A 24,126-nucleotide genomic window follows, 5' to 3' on the forward strand; every position below is an offset into this window, starting at 1 on the left:
TTGTGCACCTGCTGTCCTGGGCCCTCCTCTGTTCCATACCTAGCTGAAGTCACAGTTCCGTGCCATGCACAATTTGTGAGTGAAAGACTGGAATTACACCTGAGCTGTCTCTTCTTTACCACATTAAAAAGGTCATGAAAGGAGAGTCAGTTTGAAAATCCTGCTGCCTGAAGAAAGCCTTTGCACCGAAATAAATCCCAAGCATGATATTTCTTTTTTCAGTTTGGGAGGAGGGGAGCTGCTAGAAAAAAATGTGAGCTCAACTATTAGCTTTCCACTTGTAAAACTTCATATATCACTAAATATATTGCCCATAGAGGACAGAAGTTGTTAAGACGGAGAAGAATTTTGAAGATGGATGAATGACAAAGACAAATGAAGATTTTTATTTTAGCAGAAGTTTCCAAGGGCTGTCTCTGGGTTGGGAGGGTACTGTTAATAAAGTACACTTGACATATAACTGTTCAAGTTCCTGAGAAACAGCTTTGCTTTAAAGTTCAGTGGAGGATCAAAAAGAGTGAATTCTCTGTTTTTCTCTATAAAAAAAGAAAGCCCTGAAAAAGGATAGGTTTTTTTGGAAACAGCATCTATGCCTTTTGTCTTTTCTTCTCTTTGTGGTCCAGAGACAGTGCGTTGACTGACTTCTTCAGAAAGGAGATCAGTGAAATTGTCAGTTGATTACTTCTCCTTGATTAGCATTTATAAGAGCCCTGTGATACATTATTTGCATTCCTATTTAGCCGTGATTTTTGTGGGGCAGCAATGATTAAACTTGTCACAGGGCCTGATTGACAGGGTCAGATCTTCACTTTCTACTCTTTTGAAATTAAAAACAAATGTGTCAGCTCCCTTCATGGGCCGCAGCGCTGTGAAGCTTGCTTGCCTTGTCATCGCAGATAGGTCAGGAATGTTTTAATTTTAGGGATGGATTCTGCTTGTCAAGCAGAGTGTGATGGCGTGTAGTTCTGGAGATGAGATGTGAAGGGTGTAAAACAAAGAATGGAAAGAACAAAGACAAAGACACTCACATTATTAGACAGATTTAATTAGTCTGAATGGATATTATGCTAGATGAAGCAGTGAGCTGTGAAATTAACCCTTGATTACGGATTGGCGGATCGTGCTCATAAAGGGAATCAAACCTTGGTGAATGGGAAAGAGGTGCTGTCCTTCCCTCCCAGCCTCCATCCCCACGGCCCTTCCCAGTCCAGGAGGGGGTGGAAGGCTTTGAAGGAGAAGCTGTTGGTGGTGGCATTTGGGAAGTTAGGGCAGCGTCTCCCTTTTCCCAACCTCTGAGGCTGGCCTGCCCAGAGAGCTGGAAAAGCAGCAGGCTCCAGGGAGGGAGGCTGTGGATGGTGAGTAATGACTCCCAGCGAGCAGCACAGAGCCAGGTCCCCTTAGAGACACATCCCCACCTCATCCCTGCCTCCCTTCCCACCACTGCCACGCAGCTTTCATATTTCTGCTTGAAAACGTGGTTTGTTATGCTAAGCTGTGAGTTAAGGTGAAATTACTCACCCCTAGGTGAGCATTCAGGCATCAGGAAAGCTGGTCTGTGCCACCTCTAAAATCAAGTGCCATGATGTCCCAAATACAAGCAAGTGGGGGAGCAGGGCAGTGACAGGGTTTGATGCTCAGCCCTGAGGGTGTTGGGTTTGAGCATCCAACTCTGCAGAAGAGCCACTCCAGCCTTTTGTTTCCTTCTCATCAGCATTCCCAGAGCTCTGTATCAAGAACTCCTCTAATTAGCACCACTGCAACGGAGGAAAACAAATAGAAAATACAGTGTTACCCTCTTGTTAGTTCCTTGTCATTTCTTCCAAGTTGTTCAGCTAATGGAGTAATCAGCCTTTCTGTTAAAAAAGAGGGGAAAAAAGCCAAAGGGCGTTGGGTGCACTGATCTGCCAATAGGTGTGAGGCCCCTGCTTCCCTCTGGCACGTTTGGAAGGCTCAGTTTCAGTGCAGATTTGCATGCCAGAGACTGTGAGACTGAAAAGGAGTGAGACATGAAAACAAGTTGGGTCAAAGACTGCCTGGAAATGGTGGCTGGTAACTTCCTGAGCAGCACACTCACCTCTAGTGTTGAGCCTCTGTGGGATGGGTTCTGAGCTGCACTGTGCTATCTCTCACACCATTTCTGTGTATCTGATATCAAGAATTCTCATTTTTACTTAACATTTAGCAGCATTTAAGTAGTGTCTCTGCGTGGAGTAAAAAAAACCCCTTTGATTAAAGACCTACAGAAGATTAATGAAAGTCATTATCTTTATATGATAGCAGAGAGTCACTACCCACAGAATAATAGGAATTTCTGCCTGCACATCTTTTCTGCCCTGGTTTCCCCATCTCTTTTCATACCCTGAAAGAGAAGAGGCAGCATGAGAAGGTGATGAGGGAATAGGACATGACACAAATCCCATTGAGAAGCCTACTGCTGAATCTCTGTTGGTGTTAGAACAAGTCACTGTGCCATTCTCCAGATGAAAATTATTATTTAAGGACAAAAGCCTAGTACTTATCATGAAACCTGAAGACACAGACTAGTTCTTAGGCAGAAAAGCCTTGTCATTGAACTGGTGTTTATGTGAGCAGTCACACATTAGTGTTGCTGCTTTCAGGGGCTTTTCATCAGAGTCTTTATTATTACAGACCTATTGAGCTGTTCCTCACCTGCTGGGAATCAGCAGAACTCTTCTGAAATTAATGGTGCTACATAGTTTTACATCAGCTGAGGATCTGCCTCTTAATTTCTGGCTGTTGGTAATTATTCAGCTGAACTATTCCAGTACAGCCAAACCTCCCCAGAGGGATCTGCCCTGCAGGCCCAACACTGAGCCCTTGGTCTGTGTCTCCTCAGTCCCCACTCTGGAACACCAAGTGGGTGACAGGTTAATTTAATTAATCAGTTTTAAGGCAATGATTTGACTCAGTAGTTTTTGCAGTCTGTGCTGGGTTACCTGTAGCAGGGCAGGTGGGCTGGTGTGGGATCTGGACAGGCTGCTGGTCTGTGCTGTTGAAAGAGAACAAACCACAAGAAATACTGGAAAATAAATGCCAGTGGGAGGGAAATGTCTGTATGTTCTGTCTGTGTATGTACAGAAATGCAGGTGAGGTTTGGGTTCCTTTGTTTGCCACTTCCACGGCTCACACAACCTCACCACGGCTGATCCTGTCCCCTGCTGCTCCTCCCGCTCACTCTGCAGACACACACACTTCACTCCTGCATTCAGCCCCATAAAAACCACCAGCAGACAAAAGGATCCAGAGGAGAGCTCTGGACAGAGCATTGAGGGCAGGGGCTGTTGAGTGAATGCCCTGGAGCGTGCGAGGCGCTCCCTCAGGAGGAGCAATGAGCCTGGAGCACAGTGCTCATCCCCGTGTGCCATTCCCATCCTGCTGCTCCCCAAGGAGCACTCTGGCACCACTGCCCCACTGCCAGGGCATTTCTGCCCCTCTGCTGCCCCTGAGCAGGAGGAGCTCTGCTTACAGCAGGGAGTTAACCCTGGTGTGAAACAGCAGCCAGCACAGCAGCCTCTTCCCAAATGTGAGCCCAAACTCACACTTCTGCCTCCCAAACACAGCAAATATTTCCTGATTATCCCCACGGGATCCTGGCTCACCTGAGCTCAGGTGTGCAGCCTGTTTCCCCTCCCTGCCTGCATTCGGAGAGAGGAGCAGCCCTGTGCCCCCCGCCCTCCCTTCATTTCTCCCACGGAATTGTTTCAGCACTAGCTTGGTGTGTCAGCTTGTAAGTCTATAAAACAGTTTTCTACCAGCTGGAAATCCAACATGCTACATGAATACATAACAGTGCCTAACCAAGAAGGTTTGTAATTCAGTAATTAGCTGTAATTAATGAACACAAAGTGAAGACTCATTTACAGTTTAAATTATCACATTAGCTCCTGTCACCCTCTATGTACACAAAACAGCAGGAATTCAATTATTTTTATTCTTCAAAGCTAATTTAAAATTTAAGGAATGCCATTACATGAAATAATAGGTAGGAAATGTAATAGAAATCGCTGAGAACAGTTGGCCATCCTTAGAATGGGAGGAAAAAATGCTATCAGTGATGATTTGGAAATGTTATTTCGTCTGTGAGCAGATGAAGGATTGAAATCTACACTCTTTTCAGTGTATTTAAAAAGAAAACGAGTTTGGTGGTTGCTAAGTCTTTGTGCAGGAAGAGCATAATTGTGCATTGTGCATAATTGTGGAAGCAGTTGATACTGATAATGCTGTTGATAGCAACACGATGACAGCCTGGCAATGCTCACACCATTATCTTTAATGGGGCTGAGCTGACTGCAGCAGCACCGAGCCCCTGGAATCCTCACCAATCTTACTTGGGAAACTTCAGCCTAGCAGGCCTTAAGTAATTGTCACTTTGCAATCTGCCTCCAGCCCGTGTGTGTACGTAGGGCTGTGTAAAACACTTTCATTGTGCTTTTAAACCCACCACCGTGCTGCTCTCTGCAGCTGCCACTGATTGGTTTTTTTCCCTCGAACCGTTCAATAGCAAGAGAATTCCAAACCCATCTGATGCCACATATCTGCATTCCAGCCCTCCTTCTTCTTCTTCTTTATTATTTTTTTTTTTTTTTTTTTTTTTTTTGTTCTTTATTTCTTCTTCAGTTCCCTTTTCATTTTAAATAGGCCACTGGAAGCTCCGGCGCCTAATTTTTCATAGGTGATCGACTGCTGAGTTGTGGGTTTATGTAGACAGAGGGAAGGCAGCGATAAGCCAAGAGAGAGGATTCTATTAGGGAAATGCAGCAGTAACTAATGAATCCTGCCAGTAATTGGGAAGGTGTAAGGCTCTGTAATACCCTAATGATAGTCATCCGTTGTGTGCATCCCCCGGCAGCGGCAGCGATCCCTCATCGCTCCCCGATCTCACACACTTAGCCATGCAAATCTTCCTGACAGGACTCTATGTCTTTGTCTCCCTAATTGGACAGTATAGAGTTGTTTATGGATATTGCAGACATTTAGACCTCAGTTGGAGGTTGTTCAAAAATCGTTAGCAAAGTTGCCTTAACAGCATTGTCAAATATTTATTCCCCTGTTTCAATATCTGTTTTTAAGCCAGGCATGGTTGGAGAGAGAATTAACATTTTGAAGATGGAGCGTCGCCTTCCAGCCTCTGGTTGAGATTTTTATTGAGCCATTTTCTTGCAGAAAGAGAGAACAACAACAAAAACAAAAATCTACCAAAAGTCCTCATTTCTTAAAGACAAAATGTGAGATTGTAGGGCAAATGTGCTGATTTTTAATATCATTTCCATGGGGACATATTAGGAATGCTGACAAAGGCAATTCCACTTAGAAAAATTACAGGAAGCTTGTGGGGCAAAAATTCCAGTTTAGTGTAAGCCAAAATAAATGGAGAATATTCCCATTCACTGCACCACTTCCAGGGAGCGCAGATTCAGGGCCTGGCTCAGATATTTTAGAAAAAACATGTTGTTTTTTTTTCCTTGGTCAAGAGTTGAGGGGTTTAATTCTTGTCTCTAATCATCTCTTGGTAGTAGGTGAAAAGTAGGATATAATAAATATATCCAATGCTGTGCTTTACCATAAGGATTTTTTTTTCTTTTAAAAATTTGATACTAGGGGAATTTCATATTTTTGTGCATAACACATTTCTTGCAGAGGGTTTGGGGTTTTCTGAGCACAAGGGAAAATCCTACAGGCACTTCCAGGAACACAAGGAGGAAAAGTGAGTTTAGAGCAGGCTGGGGATCAGAGGCAGAATATTGGATCAGACCACAAATATTGGAATTTGTGAGGAAGATCAGCTGGATCAGGCAGCTGAATTTTCAATCCCATTTTATCCAGGTTGTCCCACAAATCAAGGGGATTATTTGCCTCAATGAAAACAACCAGATCTCTCCTTTTTGCAACTATTAAATTAATCCTACAAAGAGTTAACTCCATATGGACTTCCACTGCCATCTTGTCTCCCAAAGCTGCTTATTCTAAACTGCATATATTTTATAAATATTAGATAGAAATATATATAAAACCATGAAAAAAAAAATATGCAAGAATTTGCCTAAAATAATCATTTGGCTTTTTTTTTTTTTTTTTTTTTTTTTTTTTTTTTGAGCCAACTCTTTACACAAATAGAGGGTGTGAAAGCTTCTGTTCATGGGAATATTTCTAGGAACAATTTCTGAAAGTATTAATTTGCGCCTGTCTGGCAACTATCTTGAAAGCTGTTTGTAGTTTTGGAAATTATTCAGCCAGGGAGCAGTAGAAATGACACATTATATTGTTGATTAATGTAGTAAAAAGCAAATAACTGAAGGGGGAATAATCAAAGCCATAGTTGCAGCAAATAGTTCCCTTATCTGATTTCTCTCGGGTTAACCCAAAGTTTTTGGTACTTCTCACAATCAGACCCAAAGATAAAGAAAAATATTAAAGGGCAATTATTTGTAAAATAAGGGAAGGAATAGAATTATTTTTTAAAATTTTTGTGGAAAATTTCTGTATATTTGTTATAGTTCTTTGAGTGAGCTCCCATTTTTTCAGTTTTTAGGTCTTTTTTATATGAAATTCCCCGTTCCCCTAAAGCACCATCTGTAAACCCATCAGCTTTTCGCCCCTCTCCCTAAACTGCTGAGGAAAAAGTTGTGACTACAGAAAAAATTCCATCCAGAGAAGGTCAGAGGAGGCAGAGAACTGCCTGGACCTGGGGCTGGGTGCACAGAGTTGTGGAATCAGCTGGGTTGGAAAAGCCACCAGAGCTGTGAGTGCCACCATTCCCTGCCACTGCTGAGGCCACCGTGTCCCCAAGTGCCACATGCCACATTCTCTTAAATCCCTGCAGGATTGGGGATTCCACCTCTGCCAGGGCAGAGCACCTTTGGGGAAGGAGTTTTTCCCAACATCCAGCCCAATCCTCCCTGGTGCAGCTTGAGGCCATTTCCCCTTGTTCCTTCCCCAGTTCCCCTTTGCCATCCCTGAGCTCACTGGGGGGACAGGAGCTGCAGTAAGGCTGTCCCAGCTCTCAGATTTTCCCTTTTTTTGAAGTGAATCCCTGTTTCCCACAGATTTGATGAACCCCTGGCTGCAGGGAACATCCCAGTCCCATCCCAGTCCCATCCCAGTTAGATCCACTCAGCCTCTGAGGTTGCCAGGTTTCCACTCCCACTGGCCCAAGGTCCAGGATCATCAGGATCAGCCTCTCTTCTCCCTCCCACACAGGCTTTGGATGTGCTTGCTAGAACCTTCTTCTCCAGAAAATGGATGTATTGGCATTTAGGGATTTTTATAGACACACACTCACTTCTATATATTTAAAATCCCAGCTTCACAAACTTATGTTGGTGCAGCAGCTCGTGACACTGAATACAAGCTGCTGTGCAAAGCAATTGCCAAATGTTTACATAAACACATAAATAAGACAAATAAATTCATTTTCATTATTCATATTTTCTGCTCTTTCTTCTCCTTTTTATTTATGCCTCAGACAATGGCTCCTGTAAATATTCTGATTAAAAAAACACCTGCAGTGGACAGAAAGATGATCAAAAAGCCCTGATAGAGAGCAATTCATGTTTCTTCTTTACAATCACTAACGAATCTTAACTTGAACCATGTTATGTTCCCATGTGAGTGATAAGCAATGATTTATTATGAAGTGTCAGGAAATCAGAATGCCATACAGTGAGACATGAGCTAGTGGAAAATGTGTTCCCTGTTTCCCAGCCTCATTACTCAAAGATGCAGTGTCCCTCTCTCCAAGTCTAATTTACCTGGCTTTGCTGGGAGAGCAAAGGAAGCAGCTCCAGGAGGGAAATGCCTGATCCAGGCTGTGCCTTCACCCTCCAGCACTGCTCAGCACCGTGGAGTGACCAGGGAAAAGGGCTGGAAACACAGATGTCTCTGCACCAAGCATCCCCAGGCTAATGGTGCTGCCCCAAAGCAATGCTCAGGATTGCAGCATCCTCTGCCCATCAGCGCCCAGAGAGCAAATAAAGCAGAGACAAACGCAGGAGTTTTCTTTATGTGCTGGAGTTTCTGCTACTCTCTAATGATTCCCTGCTCCCCATGATCCTAATTCAAGTAAGTGGCATGTGATATATTTTGTAGACAAACCAGCAGCAGAAGAGCTCTGGCACTGCAGAGCTGTGATTTACTCGCAGCTCGTTTTAAGGTGGGGATTTGTGTTTTAAGAGCTTCCTGACAAAGAAAGGAGAGAGCAGCAGATCCCACACGAATTCACAGCAGCAGCCCCCACTCCTTCCCACTAATGCTCTCTGCACAAAGGAACCCAAACAGGCACAGTCTTAAAAATTGAATATTTTTTCTGGATGTCTCTTTAAAGGCCCCAGTATGAAAAGAGTTTGGGCTCAGTCAGATGTGGATGGGAAAAGGTGAATTTCCCTAGGGAAAGGCAGGGTGAGCGTGGCTCTGTCCTGCACAGCAGATGTGGAAGTGGGAGCCTTCCCAAGGAGGTTGGTTTGGATGGGCTGGGCACACCACAGAGCCATCAGAGGCACTGACACCTGAAATGATGAGCAATATTTTGTTGGAAAGGCAAAGCCTTTATTTAAAAATAATATTTTAAAATAATATTTTAAAATATTTAAACAATATTTTAAAAATGCTTAAAATATTTTTAAATAATCTTATTATCCAAAAGCATGGACTTAGTCACAGCAGATTGGTTTTAAAAAGCATTTTCTATTTCAAAACATGATCCCCTTCTACTGTGATAAAATGGGAGAGAAGACCAACAAGTTAAACTGAACAGAATAAACTTAAGAACAAGAAATTTATGTCCTGCAAATTCTTTCACATGAAAAAAAAGAATCTCATATCTAGGCATGTTACAACTAGTTCAGTCTGTCTTAAGGCAATGGTAGCTGTTGTTTCTCCTTGCAGAAAACGTGGAAATCATCAGGAAAAAAAAAATTAACCAGAACTCATCCTTGTCTGAAAGGCTGAGAGACTCACGGATTTCAAAAATCCTTTTTTTTTTTTTTTTCCCCTGTATAGAAATGCTTTATAGAGAATCTTTGTGAAGTACAAACCAGAGAGTGGTTGTCTCCCAGCACTGACAATGTCTGCTGTTCCAGACGAGACGGTGTGTGATGTACCATCCTGAAATATTGTCAGCAAGCCTGCAAATATGAAGGCATTTTCCTAGCAAGGCAGGGATGAAAGGGAAGAGCTTTGGGTTTGCTTTTTTGTTTTGCTTTGTTTCTTAGTCCTAATAAAATCTACCAGTGTGCTCTTAACTTTTCCCCTCCCGTTTTGTTCCAAGGAGAAAGGGAACATCATTCTGCTGTGAGAGTGCTCAGGAGAGAGGGAGGAGGTGCAGATCCCCTCCTGGAGGGGTTTGCTGCAGCAGGACGAGGTTTGTGTGATGTTTGAGGAGCTCAGAGTGCACAGACAGATCAGCATCTCCCCACTGTCAGATGGCCTTTGCTGCTCGCAGGGAATGGAGATATTTTGGTGTCGTAGCTCAGAGGTGGGGTTGAGAAAAAACCCACCCACAGCAGCCTCTGGTTTGGTGATTGAGGAACTCCCTTCAGGGCTTAAAAAAGTGGGGTGTAATCTCAGGGGGAATGGCACCCCGAGGAAAGCAGGGAGGCAATTGTGGAGTATGCAACAGTTGAGTGAACACTTGCAGGTAATTCAGCCTTTTAAAGCATCCAGAAGAACTGAGGGATCACCTTTGGGTGACCCACGAGTTCCCCTGGCCCCACCCCTGTGCACTGCTCTGGAACACGCAGCCCTTGTCCAGATGGCTGCTCCACAAGTGCTTTGTCTTCTCTAAATTCTCGTTTTGCAAGGTGTGTTCCAAGAGCTGTTTCTCGGCTGGGATCCTTACAGGTGGCACTTTAAAATGTAGCCAGCACCCAATCCTGCAGAACCTGCTTGTCACAGAAAATGGCACAGTTTGCATGTGACCTGTAATGACAGTTGCTAGTTGAAAAGAAACCAGAAATTCAGCTTTATCTTCCACACTTTGGTTGCAGCTGCCATCAACTAAATCTCTCTCCAAGGGCAGATGGTGCCCTGTACAATGAACAATTTAATCTTAAGGAAACTTTGCCAAAAAATCCACTTTTTTCCCCCCCCTCCAAGAATAGGCTGTCAATAACATGTGCTCCCAAATACATTGTGATTTGATTTGATATACTTTATTTATAGGAAGAAATAGGCATTAAATGCTCCCTGTATATATATATTTTTTTCTCTTTCCATGTCTGTGATTGTTCCAGGCACCCCTGCACTGGGCTTTGTGTGCAGAACAAGTGGGGGGAGCAGGTGGATGTCACACCTTTGTGCCAGTGTCACCTCGAGGCCCATGCTGGGCTCAGGGGTGAAATCCTGGCTGTGTCACCACGAGTGGCACAAATCCCTCTGTTCCAGCAGCCCAGGACTCCATCAGGTCTCTCTGGAACCACAGGCAGCTGCAGCCCCAGATTTTTGTCTGGCTCACCCACAGCTGCTCAGGGCCACCTGTGGCAGCACCTCCCACCCTCACAGGGCAGATGATTTCCCAAAATCCAATCTAAAGCTCTTCTCTGTCAGTTTGAAGCCATTCCCTCTTCTCCTGTCACTCCAGGCCTTTGGAAATTGCCTCTTCCCATCTTTCCTTTTTGGCTCCCTCCAGGACTGAGCTCCTTGTCCCTCCTGCACCTTTGCTCCCTGCAAAGCTCTGGATTGCCCAAACAAACAGAATAAAATATCATCCCAGGCAAGGTCTCTAAATTCTTCCTCCTGGTGCTACAGCCATTAATGACAGGAGGAATTGTCCCTGTGGCATCACACTGAGCCTCTGCTGCCTTTGGCTGGGTGCTGAACCCTCAGCAAGGCGAGAGCTGAAACATTTCCTTGGCATGAGGGTTATTCCTACCTCTCCCAAAATGCTTTCCCATCCTGCTAGAGCGTGTTTGCCGAAACAAATATGTTCTGTTTATTTATTTAATGTGCTGTTAAATGACCTTCTGGAAAGCTATTCGTGCCACCAGGCTTTAAAATGGATGGGCAGGCAGAGCTGCAGGGAGCGTGCTCCTCCCAATCAGGATGAATCATTCCAGCAGTTACTGTTTAGATTGATATAATTTTAGTGATAATTATGGGTAACGAGAAGGCGTTTAGAGCCTGTAACATTGTAATTCATGGTGAGAGGAGCCCTAAATGAAATAAAAAACATCCAGATTTGCTGTTTCCCCCTTTCTAGGTGCCGTGCACGTGGCATGGTTCTTTAAGGAACAGATTTTGTGCTGCTGCAAAAATCTAGCGAAAGTAGGTCAAAAATGACATCTAGAGATAACATGTTTGGTAACCACAAAGGGCCTGTCTGTGTCTTTCCATGTGGCCTTTAAAGAGTCCTGCAATTTATTGTGATAGGTACAGCTGCAGCCTGGAAAAGTTTTGATCCACAGGCTCCCATGGACTGCAGTGGGTGGATCACAGAGGAATATTGTCATTTTTGTTATCCCATTGCATAAATAGGAGCTGGTAAAATGGTATTAGCAAAGATATGGAAATACAGAGAAGGCATTAAAAATACACAAAGCTGCTGTCATCTGCCTGGCTCTGGAGCTCCATCCCACCTCACACTGGGACACTGAAGAGGTGGCAGAGCCCAAAAACCAAATTGGTGACAGCAATCCCCAAGAAAAGGACTTCCAGGATAAGGAAACTGGAAGGGGCTCTTCAGCAGGAGCTGCAGTGACAGGACAAGAAGAAAGGCTTCAAACTGAAAGGGAGGATATTTAGGTTGGATATCAGGAATAAATCCCTCCCTTGAGGGTGGGCAGCCCTGGTACAGCTGTGGCTGTCCCTGGATCCCTGGCAGTGCCCAAGGCCAGGCTGGATGGGGTTTGCAGCAGCCTGGGACAGTGGGAGGGTGGAACAAGGTGAGCTTTGAGGTTCCTTCAACACAAACCATCCTGGGATTCCACAGCTTGAGAACCATCCCAGGAGCAGGCAACCCCCAGGAGGTTTGGGGGAGAAAAAGGGGACACTGGGGGGAGCAGAGCAGCCCTGGGGGGTGGGAGGTGAGCTGGCCACTGCTGTGTGAGTGGTGGCCCAGCCCAGCTGGCCCTGGCAGCCCCACCAGCCGTGCCCAGCCCGTGCCACCAGCACAGCCACAGCTGCTGGCACCACTTCACCTTGTCTGGGGCTGCAGAGGCTGAGAGAGCTCCTCTCAGAGCTTCCACTGCTCTGTGCTCCTGGCAGGGCTCACAGGAGCAGAGGGAAGCTGTGCCATGCACAGGAGAGGGGGGAATGCTGAGTCCTGACACAACCCAGTTAAAATAAATACGGCTTTTTACATCTGCTGATGGCTCGATAATTAGTGTTAAATAAAAGGAAAGCTTCAGTATCTGCAACTGATACTTCACATATGCTGTACAAGATATCAGTATAATGAACACTCTCAGCCATGTTTTCAGGGCAGGATTTAAATGATGGAGTTTTCCTTATGGCACAGGGTGAGCTACATTTCAGCAATGCCCAGGAAGCACCAGGCTCTGCCCATCAAGGGCTGTTGGAATGTGCAGGCTGCTCTGCCCTGACTGCAGGTGACAAGCTCTCCACAAACTCCCTGAATCTCTTACAGACTTGATAATGAAATACATAAACTATGACCCTTATTGATCAGGGCTCACACTAATTAATTTCCCAAAGTCCTGTCCCAGCCTGCAGCGGTATCAATAAAATAAAAAAAAACCCAACAAAACCCACAAGGATGGAGACTTCAGCTGGCCAAAAGACCTTAGGGGTGAAGTACTTATCCCATGGAAATCAATGCCAAGTCCCAATTGATTTGACTTGTGCACAAATGTTACCATTAGTCAAGTACGTGGACACTGAACCTCAAAAGTTTATTTGTTGCCAGGAGAGTTTCTTGTGGGCCTTCCAAATGTGCCTCAGGGCTAACAGTGTGTGTCCTCAGTGTTGTTCTGTGACAGGGAAGGGACCAGGAATATGCTGTGCTGATTAAAAAATCTCACAATGGCACACAAAGGGAAGAAGGCAAGAGTTTGGCTGTTTATTTTTCCAATCCAAACTTTTATAAATATTTCCCACTGGCAGGGAACCAGTGCTCTGTAGTATCTTCCTTCCCAGATTTAGCACTTTCAGTGACACTAATTTGTCTTATGATGATGTTCTGGAGGCAGAGCTGACCTTGTGAAGAGTCCCCACTGTCCCTGCCCTGTGTCCCCCCCCATCAGGGAGGCAGATGCTGCAGTGTGTCCCACTCAGGTGGGATGCACAGGGAGTTTTCCATCCTGGAAACCTCTTGGAAGGGTAAAGCCCAATGTCCTTCCATGCCCACAGTCTCACTTGGATCATTTGCAGAGGTGATTCCACAGTGAGAATTTGTGTGTCAGCTCCAGGCCCTACAACAGAAATACTTCTGGATTTCTGTAAGATTTGAGCAGGGTGTAAACTGGCACAGCTCTGCCCTTTTGCAGTGAAAAAGAACAGCTTTGCAAAGTGAGAATTGCTCTGGAGAGTTACCTCTGAAACCTGAAGGCAGCATCTCAAAGTGTCAACATGGAGTGCTTTTAATATCTTTTAAGTGGGAATAACGATCCAAGGTATTCACCACAGTTTCAAACTGACTTCCATGCACCCTCAGTTGCCAAAAGTCTCTACATTGAGCTGCCAAAACCTCCTCTTCCCTTCCAACAGTTTCTCCACAGTAGGTCTGGGTTGCCAATGCAAAACTCAGCATCCCTGTGAAAACTGAAAAGGTGAAGATATTGTAAACCAAACCAAACTATAAACTAACTAGCATGAAGTCAATGGACTTTTTTGTTTTCATATGGAATTTTTTGAAAAGCTGAGTTTATTTTACTTTAAATAAAGCTGCTACTGAATTTCCAGTTGATTTAGCCAGAACACAGGGAACACACTGCAGGATTTGAGTTGAGTTTGATGAAATATCCATGGCCTTGAACAGATAATATATTTTTCAGTAACATATTTCTCTTTGCCCACTGCAGCTCTTTTTTTTCCACTGTGCTCTCTCCAGATTGACTTTCACTCTACCTATTGCCTGCTTCATTTCTCACCCTATTTTTCCAGTTGATTTTTTTTTTTTTTACTTTTTCCCAGTTTATCAGCAAAGCAGAACCCAAGATTGGGCTGAACTTTTAAACCCACATCTTGAAATTAAATAAAACAATCCCCTTCTGTCTCTGTGTAGCAGCAGCTTCACAACTGGAGTCACTTAGCACTTTTAGCAGCTGCAGGATGGAAAAGGCCCATTGGAAGGTGGCTTTTAATGCAGGGGAGGTGCCACAAGGAGCAGGAATAGCACAGGAATAGTGGGGTCATCAGCTGCTCTGTGGGTACTGAGCTGCCCAAATCCCCAGGAGGATTTTGGAGCTTGCTCTTGGCTGGCTGCAGGAAGGAACCCAAATTTAAGGAATATGGGGGAGAAGCAGGGTGAGGGTCTCAGTGAGCAGGCAGAGCAGGATCCCACTGTTGTGGAGCCACAATTCCACCACACTCGTGTGTCCTCACTGCTGTGGGTGCACAGAACAGGGCAGAGCTCCCCTGCAGACATCTGCAGGGCTGGGAGTGGCTGCAGCATGAGCAGAGGTGTAACTGAGGCTGTGTTGTTGTTGTTGTTGTCCTTGCAGGACCAATGCCTTAGCCCAGCTGTCCAGCCCAGCTCCGCCCGGCCCCGACACTGAACTCACAGCAACCCGGACCTGGAGGCTGCCAAAAAACTCCTGCTATTCTTCTTCATCCTCACTAACAATTTGGTAATGAAGTATTGATTTCCACTCCCCTGCTTATGGACGATATTAGATTTTCATTGATAAACTGCACTGGGGCTGTCCTGGTCTCCACTGTCCCTTTTTGCTGTCACTAAAACAAAGTGCCACTGAAGTAAGATAATGACTGAGAACATTGATGTACTTATTTCGTCAATTTGTAACACTTGACAGGAAAAAAAAATTCTTCATAGTTTAATGTCCAAGTGTGCTACACAAGATGCAGTCACATTGGAAGCTTTACTTTTCATGGTAATGTCCATTTCCTATTTATAACCCCTTTGGGATAGTTTGTCTAAAGGAAATGTTTCTATTCTGTGCAGCTATTACTGTTGCACCTGGGTTGCCCAATCCAGTCATTGCACTAGGGATCAATACATCACAGTAAGTACAAGAATTATTAAGTTAAAACAGATTCTGAGCCAAAAAACCTCTGAACAATGTTAATCTTCTGTGCAAGTTGTTCAAATAGTTATGCTTAACCATGTTGCTGCCAAAGATTTGTTTGAAATGGATTATTTTCAGTTTGTTTTATTCCTCAGATATATATATATATTTAAATCTCCATTACGGTTTATGACGAGACATATGGGATGGAGGGATTTTTAAACAAAAGTACTATTGTTAGATTATTGAACATTATATAAATATAGATATATCTATATATAAATATCACTATATAAATATCTATATATAGATATAAAAGAATAAAAGTAGAACTCCTTTCTCAGTTAGGTGAGTGTAAATCTGAAACTCTGTTGTGGTTAACAACAGACTTTGGATTTGTGCCACCAAAACTGGGATCAGAATCTGGTGTCCAGCCCAGAGACCTGGGAGAAGGGGGCTACAAAAATGGCAATTTCAAATTTGTGCTTGTAACTTTTTTCATTAACACTTCGAGGGCCCAATTTTAATTTGTGGAATATTCACGTTAATAATGAGATCTAATTAAGACATCCATTAAAAGCCCGTTAAAGTTAATTTAACGTAAAAATTCCAATAGAACTGTATTAGATTTTCTCCATTAAATTAACGTTATGGATTTTTAACGGATGTCTTAATTATACATTATTATTAACGGGAATACTGTATTACACAGATTAAAATCGGGTCCCAAGTCAACTCCCAGAACCTTCCAGGATATGCCAATGTCACGAGTCCCACTGTTCCTAGTGCACTGCTTGGAAAAAACAACCTCCAGTAGACAAATCCATCTCTGCATTTAACGATGAACTTCCCCTATTCTCCAAGGAAAAATAAGTCTGGATCAAGTTGTAAATCGCTATTCCGTGGCAAATGAAATATTCAAAGTATGCGAGGCACAAGTGGAGAGGAGGCTCTTTCTCAAAGCAGAAAGGGCTTTGGGGTGTCTTTTCCTGTTGTTTGTGATGTTCAAGGATATAATTGAAGTGCAGCAGTCACAAAATCAGACTGGATCTGCTCCCTGCATTCCCTGTGGCCTGTGCAGAAGGGCCTGTTTTGGCACTGCTCAGGAAATTTTGACATGATCCCTAAACTCAACATGGAGGAGAAAAAAAGGCCCTTCTTATTTACCTCCTAGGGAAAGTGTTGCCCTTATGCCACATATAATAGCAAATTGCTTTTTTTATGGCATGCATAACCTAGATGGGAAAAAATATGGCGCTTGAGGGAAGGAGGGAAAAAGTAAATGAAGTTCCAGGAATGTCATTCTGAAGTAATGAGGCATGGACAGAAAATATACCCCTCACATCATCGGATTGAGATGGCAGTCGAAATAGCTTCATTGAAGTGTCAGCACTCATCCATCAATCAATCATCCACAAGGAAAAATAGCGACAGTACAACGGGGCGGCTTTTATGGGATTTACTCATGGGCATAGGGAATAGCAGCTCAAATGTAGTTCTGACATGAAAAGCAAGGTGCTGATATTATTTTTTATGATGGGAGGATCATAAAGTGAATTGAGAACAGTGAGGTCTGTCTTTGCTTAACCTATTCAACTGGAAATGAACGGAGCTCAACTGGAAACGAGCGGAGCCTTCAGATGGGTTAAGATTGAAGCCTGCACCGTGCTGAGCACCAGCCATTGACAACAAAATTCTATTAAAGCCAAATCAATGCATTAGCATCGAGCTCCTGAAGCTGTTAAATTGCACAGCCCAGGCCAGAGTTAGGAGGTGAAGTTGCACAAGGTGGAGCCTGTGGTGCCACGAGCAGAAAATCTCCTCTAGGAGAAGCTGCAGGTGTGGCTCCTCTCCCTGAGCTTTTGGGTGCAGGGAAAATAATATTGGGCTGCTCACAGCAGCTGGCAGGTGAAGCTCCCAGCCCTGATGCTCTCACAGCCAGGAGTTTGGTTTTTAATGGGATTGTCCATGCAGGGTTTGCACCTGTGGCAAGGCCAGGCTGTAGGAATTCCCACACAGATCTCGGGAGCCTCTTCCCACAAAAAAAGAGAGCTGGAGTCCCCAGCCAGCCCACAGCACCCAGAACTGCTCAATTCTGCTCAATTCTGCACAGTTCTGCTCAGTTCTGCTCAGTTCTGCTCAATTCTGGCAGGAAAGAGGCGTTGCTGTGCCCTGTGAGCTCAGGGTGACCATAGCACACACGGCCCTAGCTGGGACCCAGGGATTTTTTTGGGGGGAGATTTTGGAAAGGCCAAACCTCCTGAGGGAGGCTCAGGAGCCTTCACATGTGGGAGCAGCTCCTCTGTTCAAAAATCTGGCCACAGGGTGCTGAGGCTGGATCACTTTCCCTGTTCCTCGGGGAACGTTTTAGCTACACATTCGAATTAAGTGATTTTTTTTTTTTATTTTTTTTTTTTTTACAATACGATATAAAAAAAGGAAAATGTACATCTCTCTTCTCTCTGTACGAAACTGGATGAGTTGATAGTTTTTCTGTCATATAAATCAGGTAGCACAAAAAATCATTGCATCTTTTCTCTGTCGTCGCTACTCAATATCTATCGTCCTGACTTTTATTCTTATTGGAGATCATCAAAACATTAATTAAAAGCCTGGTGATCAAACAGCCAAATATTTATGATTCATGTCCTTGCTTATTAACAAGTGGCATATTGATACACCACATATCCAAGCTGTTTATGCTCTTGCACTGAAATAAAGCAGGAAGAATTGTTACCCTTACACACTGCTTTGAAAGATTTATTCAGAAACCAGAGCTCCCTTCCCGCCACCATCCATGTCAAAATAAGCCATATCACCTGAAAAAAAAATAAATGTTCTATTTTAAAACAGGGAGATGTAATTAGCATCCCTTTGGGGCTTAATATATGAGAATTTCAGTGGATCAGTCTCAGGTGTTTTTTCCAGGTTTTTGTTACTTAAGCTGAGAGGGAGAAGGACACTTAACTTTAAAAATGACTGTCATTAGTACAATAATAATTGTTGGGTTAAAAAAAAAAAATCTTTGAGAATCTGCTAACAAACCTGCCCAGTAATTACCTGTCAATGCAAGTTATCATGGGTTTTATTACCTACTTGTAAAATTATTTACAAGACTGACCTCCCTAGCTTTTTTAGAGATCAGGGAGGATATAAAAAGTCATTTTAAAAATCAATAATTATATATTAGCACGATAGGGGGTGAAGCCTTCCAAGCCAGCTTTACAGGCTATTGAGTCAAAGCTCAAGCATTCAGAAGGCAGGAATTGTTTCCCTAAATTTTGGCCTCTTTTTCTTTCCTTAATCATGTTTTGATAAAGTGCCATATTTATTGATTACTTCATACCCACAGCTCAGCTCCTAAACCAGAAGGGGATATTCCCACTGGGGAGCACCCGTGCAGGATTTGCATGGAAAACCAGCTGCCCTTGGTGACCAGGAAAAGGGAATTTTGGAATTTTGGGTAGGAGCTGCTGAGGGGATCCTGCCACATCCCAGACACTCAGGGTCACGCTGTGGGTGTTATTTTGGGATTAAACCCATTAAGAGCACAGGGGAATGAGGAAGGCAGCCTGGGTTTTGGCAGAGATTGAAGAGGTGGCTCTGGCTGGGCTGTCCCCTGTCCCCTCTCCTGTTCCATTGTCACTCCAGGGCTGGCAGAGGGGGATCTCCATCACACAGGGCTTTTGTCCTCACCAACAGATATACGATGCAATTTATATTTAAAATTCTCTCTATAAAGACAGTATTGATCACAGATTCCAGATCAATACCTTGCAATTACAGCTGGCTTTAAAGGCCATCTGTCCCCAAGCAGGAGCACCTCCACAGATTGTGAGCAAGTGCTCCTGCTTTGTGCCCATCCCCTCCCAGCACAGCCTGACATGTCATTTCTGCTCCTAGGAAGTTGGGTCAGGAATTATGGAGCTGCAGTTCCTGGATATTGGCCACCCAAGAGCCCCCAGCCCAGCTTTCCTTGGCTTTCACAGCAGGGTCAGTGACACTGGGGTTTTCCTCACCTGGGTTTCCTGCTCTCCATCACAATTTGTCCCACAGGTCACAACTTTTCTTGTCCTCAGCTGGAAATGGTCAGCAAGAAGTTCTTGGATTTCAGTAGAACTAAGAACATTTCCATAATGGTGCTGGAGAGTTTGGAGTTGGACACTGTGGGTGCAAACAGAACCTTTTTTATGTCACAGAATCATTTAGGTTGGGAAAGATCTCCAAGATTATCGAGTCCAACCTTTGACCATTTGTGTCAGTTTGGACCACAGCAAGTGTAATTTTTTTCCACATAACAAAAGAACAAAGGACATGCATCTAAAGGCAGATTTTGATTTCATGTCATCAATGAGGTCTTGATTTGTCAGCACCTGAACTCAAGATCAGCCTGTTGGTTGATGGCCCTGAGTGAGACACTGGGTTGTTATTCCAGAAATGCTTCCTGGGATTTCTTTTTCCCTTCATTATTTCCTGCAGTGGAAAGCATGCAGAATTTAGAATTCTTATTCTCCAGTTGTCTTCTGAAGGAAGCTGAAAAAATAAAATAATAAAAATAATGGCTTTGCAGTGGTACTGGGAGCTGACTCACCTTTGCACCCCACACAGGCTAAACCACATCCCCCCCAATCCTCCCTGCAACCATTTCAATCCAATGTCTGAAAAACAGAAGCCAGATTCTGGATGCATTTATTCCTGTGTAAATCCAGAGCCACCCTTTCAAATCCAGCAGATTTACCCTCTCTCTACCCAGCTCCAAGTGCCATCCTCATGGTCCCAGCTTCAGAGTCTGAACATATTTAGGCATTTTTGAAAAAAATTTTGAAAAAAAATTTTGAAAATTTCAGTCTCTAGCTCCAGGCAAATTAAATCTCCTGCACTTCAGAAGGTTTTTAGTTATGTCAGGGAAAGATTGCAAAACTTTAATATTGAAGTGATATGCTTGTAAAAATAACACCAGTTGTATCACTATAAAGCACTTTATACTGGTACAGCTCCTTTGGCTCTGCTGGACCACTTTTATACCAGTGCAAGCACTTTCATCCCAGTATCCTTCAGTCTAGTGGTGGATTTTTTGCTTTCATTATGCCAGAAGAGAAGTGAAGAATAGATGAAGTTTCAAACGTCACTTATTTCTCATACCAAAATATCTGCACAATATTTTCTTGGAGAGTATTTTTAAAAGTGAACTTGCTGTACCACTGGGCTTAACTGCAGAGTAATAAACTTCCAGTTCATCATCCCTCTCAGCTCATGAAATGTCTTTAGGCCTTTGTAAAAAGCCGTGTTTGAGACAACAGATTAAACACTAATCCTGGCGGATCGCACAGCTCCACTTCAGTTCACACCAGCGAGCTGAGCAAACTTTTTTTTTTTTTCTCCTTTCCTTTTTTGATCTAAGTAAAGGCAACAAATTCTTTCATTAGACTCCTTAGATGACATAGCAGGGGGAAAAACGATCAGTATTTCATGAAGAAAATGAAAATAACATCTTGCAAAAGTGCAGCTACGTTGAAGGCGGGGAACGCTTTCCCCATCCCCACACATCACACACCCTCCCTGAAACCCGGGAGATTCCTCTGGAACAAAAACCGGTGCAGGTAACACTTAGGAGCAGCACAGCTGAGTGTTTCCAGGAGGATGTGATGTGCACACAGCCGTTCAGCAGCCACCAGGCACGGGCAGGGATGTGTGTGTGCATCCTTGCAGGAGCAGGAGCAGCCGGGCACTGCTGGCAGCAGGACCTGCAGGATGTGCAGGGCAGGATCTCGGCTCGACCCCGCAGCAGATGCTGGGATGTGCAATACAGGTTGCAAAAGCTGACAAGCTCAACAGTTCTTGTTTGGCTCAGGGTACTTCTCTGTCCTATGTCTCTGGTACAATGCACCCTTTTGTCTCGTGTTCAGGCACCTCTTCCTAATCCTTTGTTGGTCTTTTACTCTGTGTGTTTGTTTTGGGTTTTATTACCTGGAACATGTCAGCAGCAATCAGGAGGGACCCACCCCCATTTCAGCCATGGAGCACATTTGGCCACTCTGGTGAATTTGGATGGGTTTGCTCTGCCCCAGCTCATCACACCTCTGGGTCACACCTGTGACCCGTGCTGTCAGCACTCTGTTCCAAATAAGGAAAATAAAGAATCAAAAGCTCATTTCTATTTAAAAAAACAAATGTATATACTCCAAAAGGCAAAAAAAAAAAAAAAGGCAAGATAAAACCCATTTTTTATACGAACAAAGCAGACGGGACTGCTGGTGGTGACTTCCCTGGGAATGTCTCGGTGCTCCTGCACTCATTTTGGAACCAGTGCATGCTGTACAGAACATATTGCCTGTACCTTCCAGAGGAGGGGCCAAGCTGCTCCTCCTCGGGCCCTGCAGCTTGTTTGGATGAAAAGTTGCGCCTTTGATGCATTTTTATACTGTACATATTTGTATATATGAACTATATTGCCATGTTATCAACACAGATTTTGTTATATTTGCTTGTTTCGGTTTCCTACAAAAAAAAAAAAAAAAAATTGGTTCATAATGGGGGATATTTTTTTTTTTTTTTTTCCCATAGAAAATACTCTTGTAATTTTTGTTTGTTTGTTTTCTTGGTCATCATCTTTTAATGGCTCATAAAGGAATTAGAGAGGAGTTTGTGGAGGAACTCGGAGAAGCAAGTCTGTGTTTGCATGAGACCTGCCCAGTTGCTGGCTAGAAAGGGGGGCGGGGGGAAGAGGGGAAATCTAAGTCAAGTTTTGCTTTTAAAGCATGCTTAGTCCCATGGGAAACTCATACATGTACAATTATTCTCTTTGTATTTTATCTAATAGTGCCTGAATTATTTTTTTTTAATGTCTTCTTGCAGGAACAATTCATAATTGTCAAAATTTGAAACATTAGCTTAATTTTGTTTTCATGACCTCTCATTTCTTCTCCTTATTTATTTTGTTGCCTGTTTATAATGGGCCCCAAGGCCATCTCTGACATTGCAGTGTTCTTCTTCCACATTAAGGATGTTTTTAAAATTACTGAGATTATTGAGCCAACAGGCTGCTTTAATCAAAACCATGTTTCACTTGCTTTGGATGATTATGAATGGTCCTTGCATGGCAAAAGCCCTTTCTGCTGGGAGGACCATACCATCTAGTGGCCCCAGAGCTTCAGCACACTCAGGCATTTCCCAATATTCACTTTCTCCAAGCCTGCCTGGCAATTTGGCTCCCAATTATTTGCTTATTATAACTTACTTCAGCTAAACAAATTGATAATGTTAATTTTTATTTTTTTTAAATCCCCCCCCCCTCCCTTTGGTTGATTGCTAAATAAATTCGTATAATTTATACTCGAGGAGATTATTGCTTTTATTGTTTTGGGTTCCCCCAAACCAATTATTAACAATCAGGACTATGTATCTCATTAAATTTAAATCAGGTCAAACCTATTTATCTAAGGCCTTTTCTGATTTACAGGGAGATTACTGCATTCCAGAGCATTTAAAATGTATTTCTGTCTATGATTTTGTAGCATTGGAATCTATTAATGGTGATTTTTTTCATTCTGTATTTTCACCATGGTAAATACATTTTATTAAAAAGAAAAATCCCTCAACTTTCCCACAGAAAACATTACTTTTTATGCCCAGGGATTTTTTTTTTTTTTTTTTAATAAAATCACTGCAGTTTTAGAACTGTAATTAAAGCCCTGAATAATAGATCACACATCTTTATCTGTTGTGTTTAAAAGGAGAAAAAAATAGCCCAAACTGTTCACATAATCCTGAATGCCTCATTTCCATAAAAAAGGTTTCTATACATATATTATTTACATTTTTAAACATGGTAATTCTTCCCTTTGTGGCATAAAATGTCTCTTTTCCACTGCAGCTACTGGAAAGCGACTGCTCACATCTGAAATGTTATCATAATTTGCATCAGGAAACCCAACTGCAGACATTAAGGACTTGGGTGTGTTCAATTATGATTTTGCTGGAGGCTGTCCCTCATTTTAATGCTGCACTCATTGAACTACCTTTCTGAAATCTAGCTGATATGGCTCACCACAGACATGCTTCACAACATCATTAGCTTTGCAAATGGCTTCATTTCAGTCAATGCAGACTTCAGGTTTTTTTGGCCAATTGTAAAAACGGAAATTTGAAAAGGGAGAAAAAGAAAAAAAAAAAAAAAAAAAGAAAAAAAAACAGATGCACTTAAAACATGAAAAGAATTATTTATATGATAAAAATATATTTAGATTTTCAAAGCACAAGACTGAACAGAAGTGCTCTTTTTATGCTTTCTGAAGATGTTACTGTTAAAAGTCTTTCTACATCAGGCTTAATAAATCTGTAATGACATTTGATGGATTGATTTTTGTGTGGGTTTTTCTTTCCTTTCCTTCTTTTTTTTTTTTTTTTTTTTTTTTTTTTTTTTTTGTCTTTTCTTGCTCTGCAGAGAAAGAAAAAGACTGACCTGGAGAGGCTGTGGGAGTAAGGAAACCACAGGAATGTGTTTCAGTAAAACTCACGAGGATTTCTCACAGGCTCCTTTCCCTTCCATAATAATCACTAAAATGGGAAAAAGAGGGGGGAAGCAGCATCACCACCCTGTGCTGGTTTCTCCCAGTTTTTCCCTCTCCCTGCTGGGGTTATTATGGGGTGGGGGTCCCCCCATCCCATCCCCGTGGTGAACACACCCACGGTGCCTCTGTCCCCCCAGCACTGACCTCTTCTCTTTTTTTTTAAAGTGATTTTTTTATTTTTTTTAAAGGAATATATTGCACACATTTCAAGAAACCCCTCTAGGGTAAAATAAAAAATATATATAGATGGCTAAAATAACAAATGAATCATAAAACTTGGAGATGGGAAAGGACTATTAGATCATCCCATTTATCTCGCTGCTGCCGATCCAGGTTCGCTCCCCTGGGCTCTGTCTCGCCTCCCCGGCTGAGCCAGCCCAGGGTCCCCGCCCTGCCTG

The 24,126-nt window shown here is 43.2% G+C and overlaps 1 protein-coding gene across 1 annotated transcript in view; it reads left to right on the top strand.

The window, feature by feature from the left end:
- TSHZ2 (teashirt zinc finger homeobox 2) overlaps positions 1–17,475 on the top strand; it is a 205,566-nt gene extending 188,091 nt beyond the window's left edge. Inside the window, exon 3 of the mRNA XM_056507494.1 lies at positions 14,634–17,475. Coding sequence (XP_056363469.1) covers positions 14,634–14,635 — 2 coding nt within the window. The 3' untranslated portion in view covers positions 14,636–17,475. The remainder of the gene's footprint in view (positions 1–14,633) is intronic.
- Positions 17,476–24,126: the final 6,651 nt, after the last annotated feature.

The sequence above is a fragment of the Oenanthe melanoleuca genome, chromosome 20 (genome assembly GCF_029582105.1).
Source record: "Oenanthe melanoleuca isolate GR-GAL-2019-014 chromosome 20, OMel1.0, whole genome shotgun sequence".
NCBI classification, from domain to species: Eukaryota; Metazoa; Chordata; class Aves; order Passeriformes; family Muscicapidae; genus Oenanthe; species Oenanthe melanoleuca.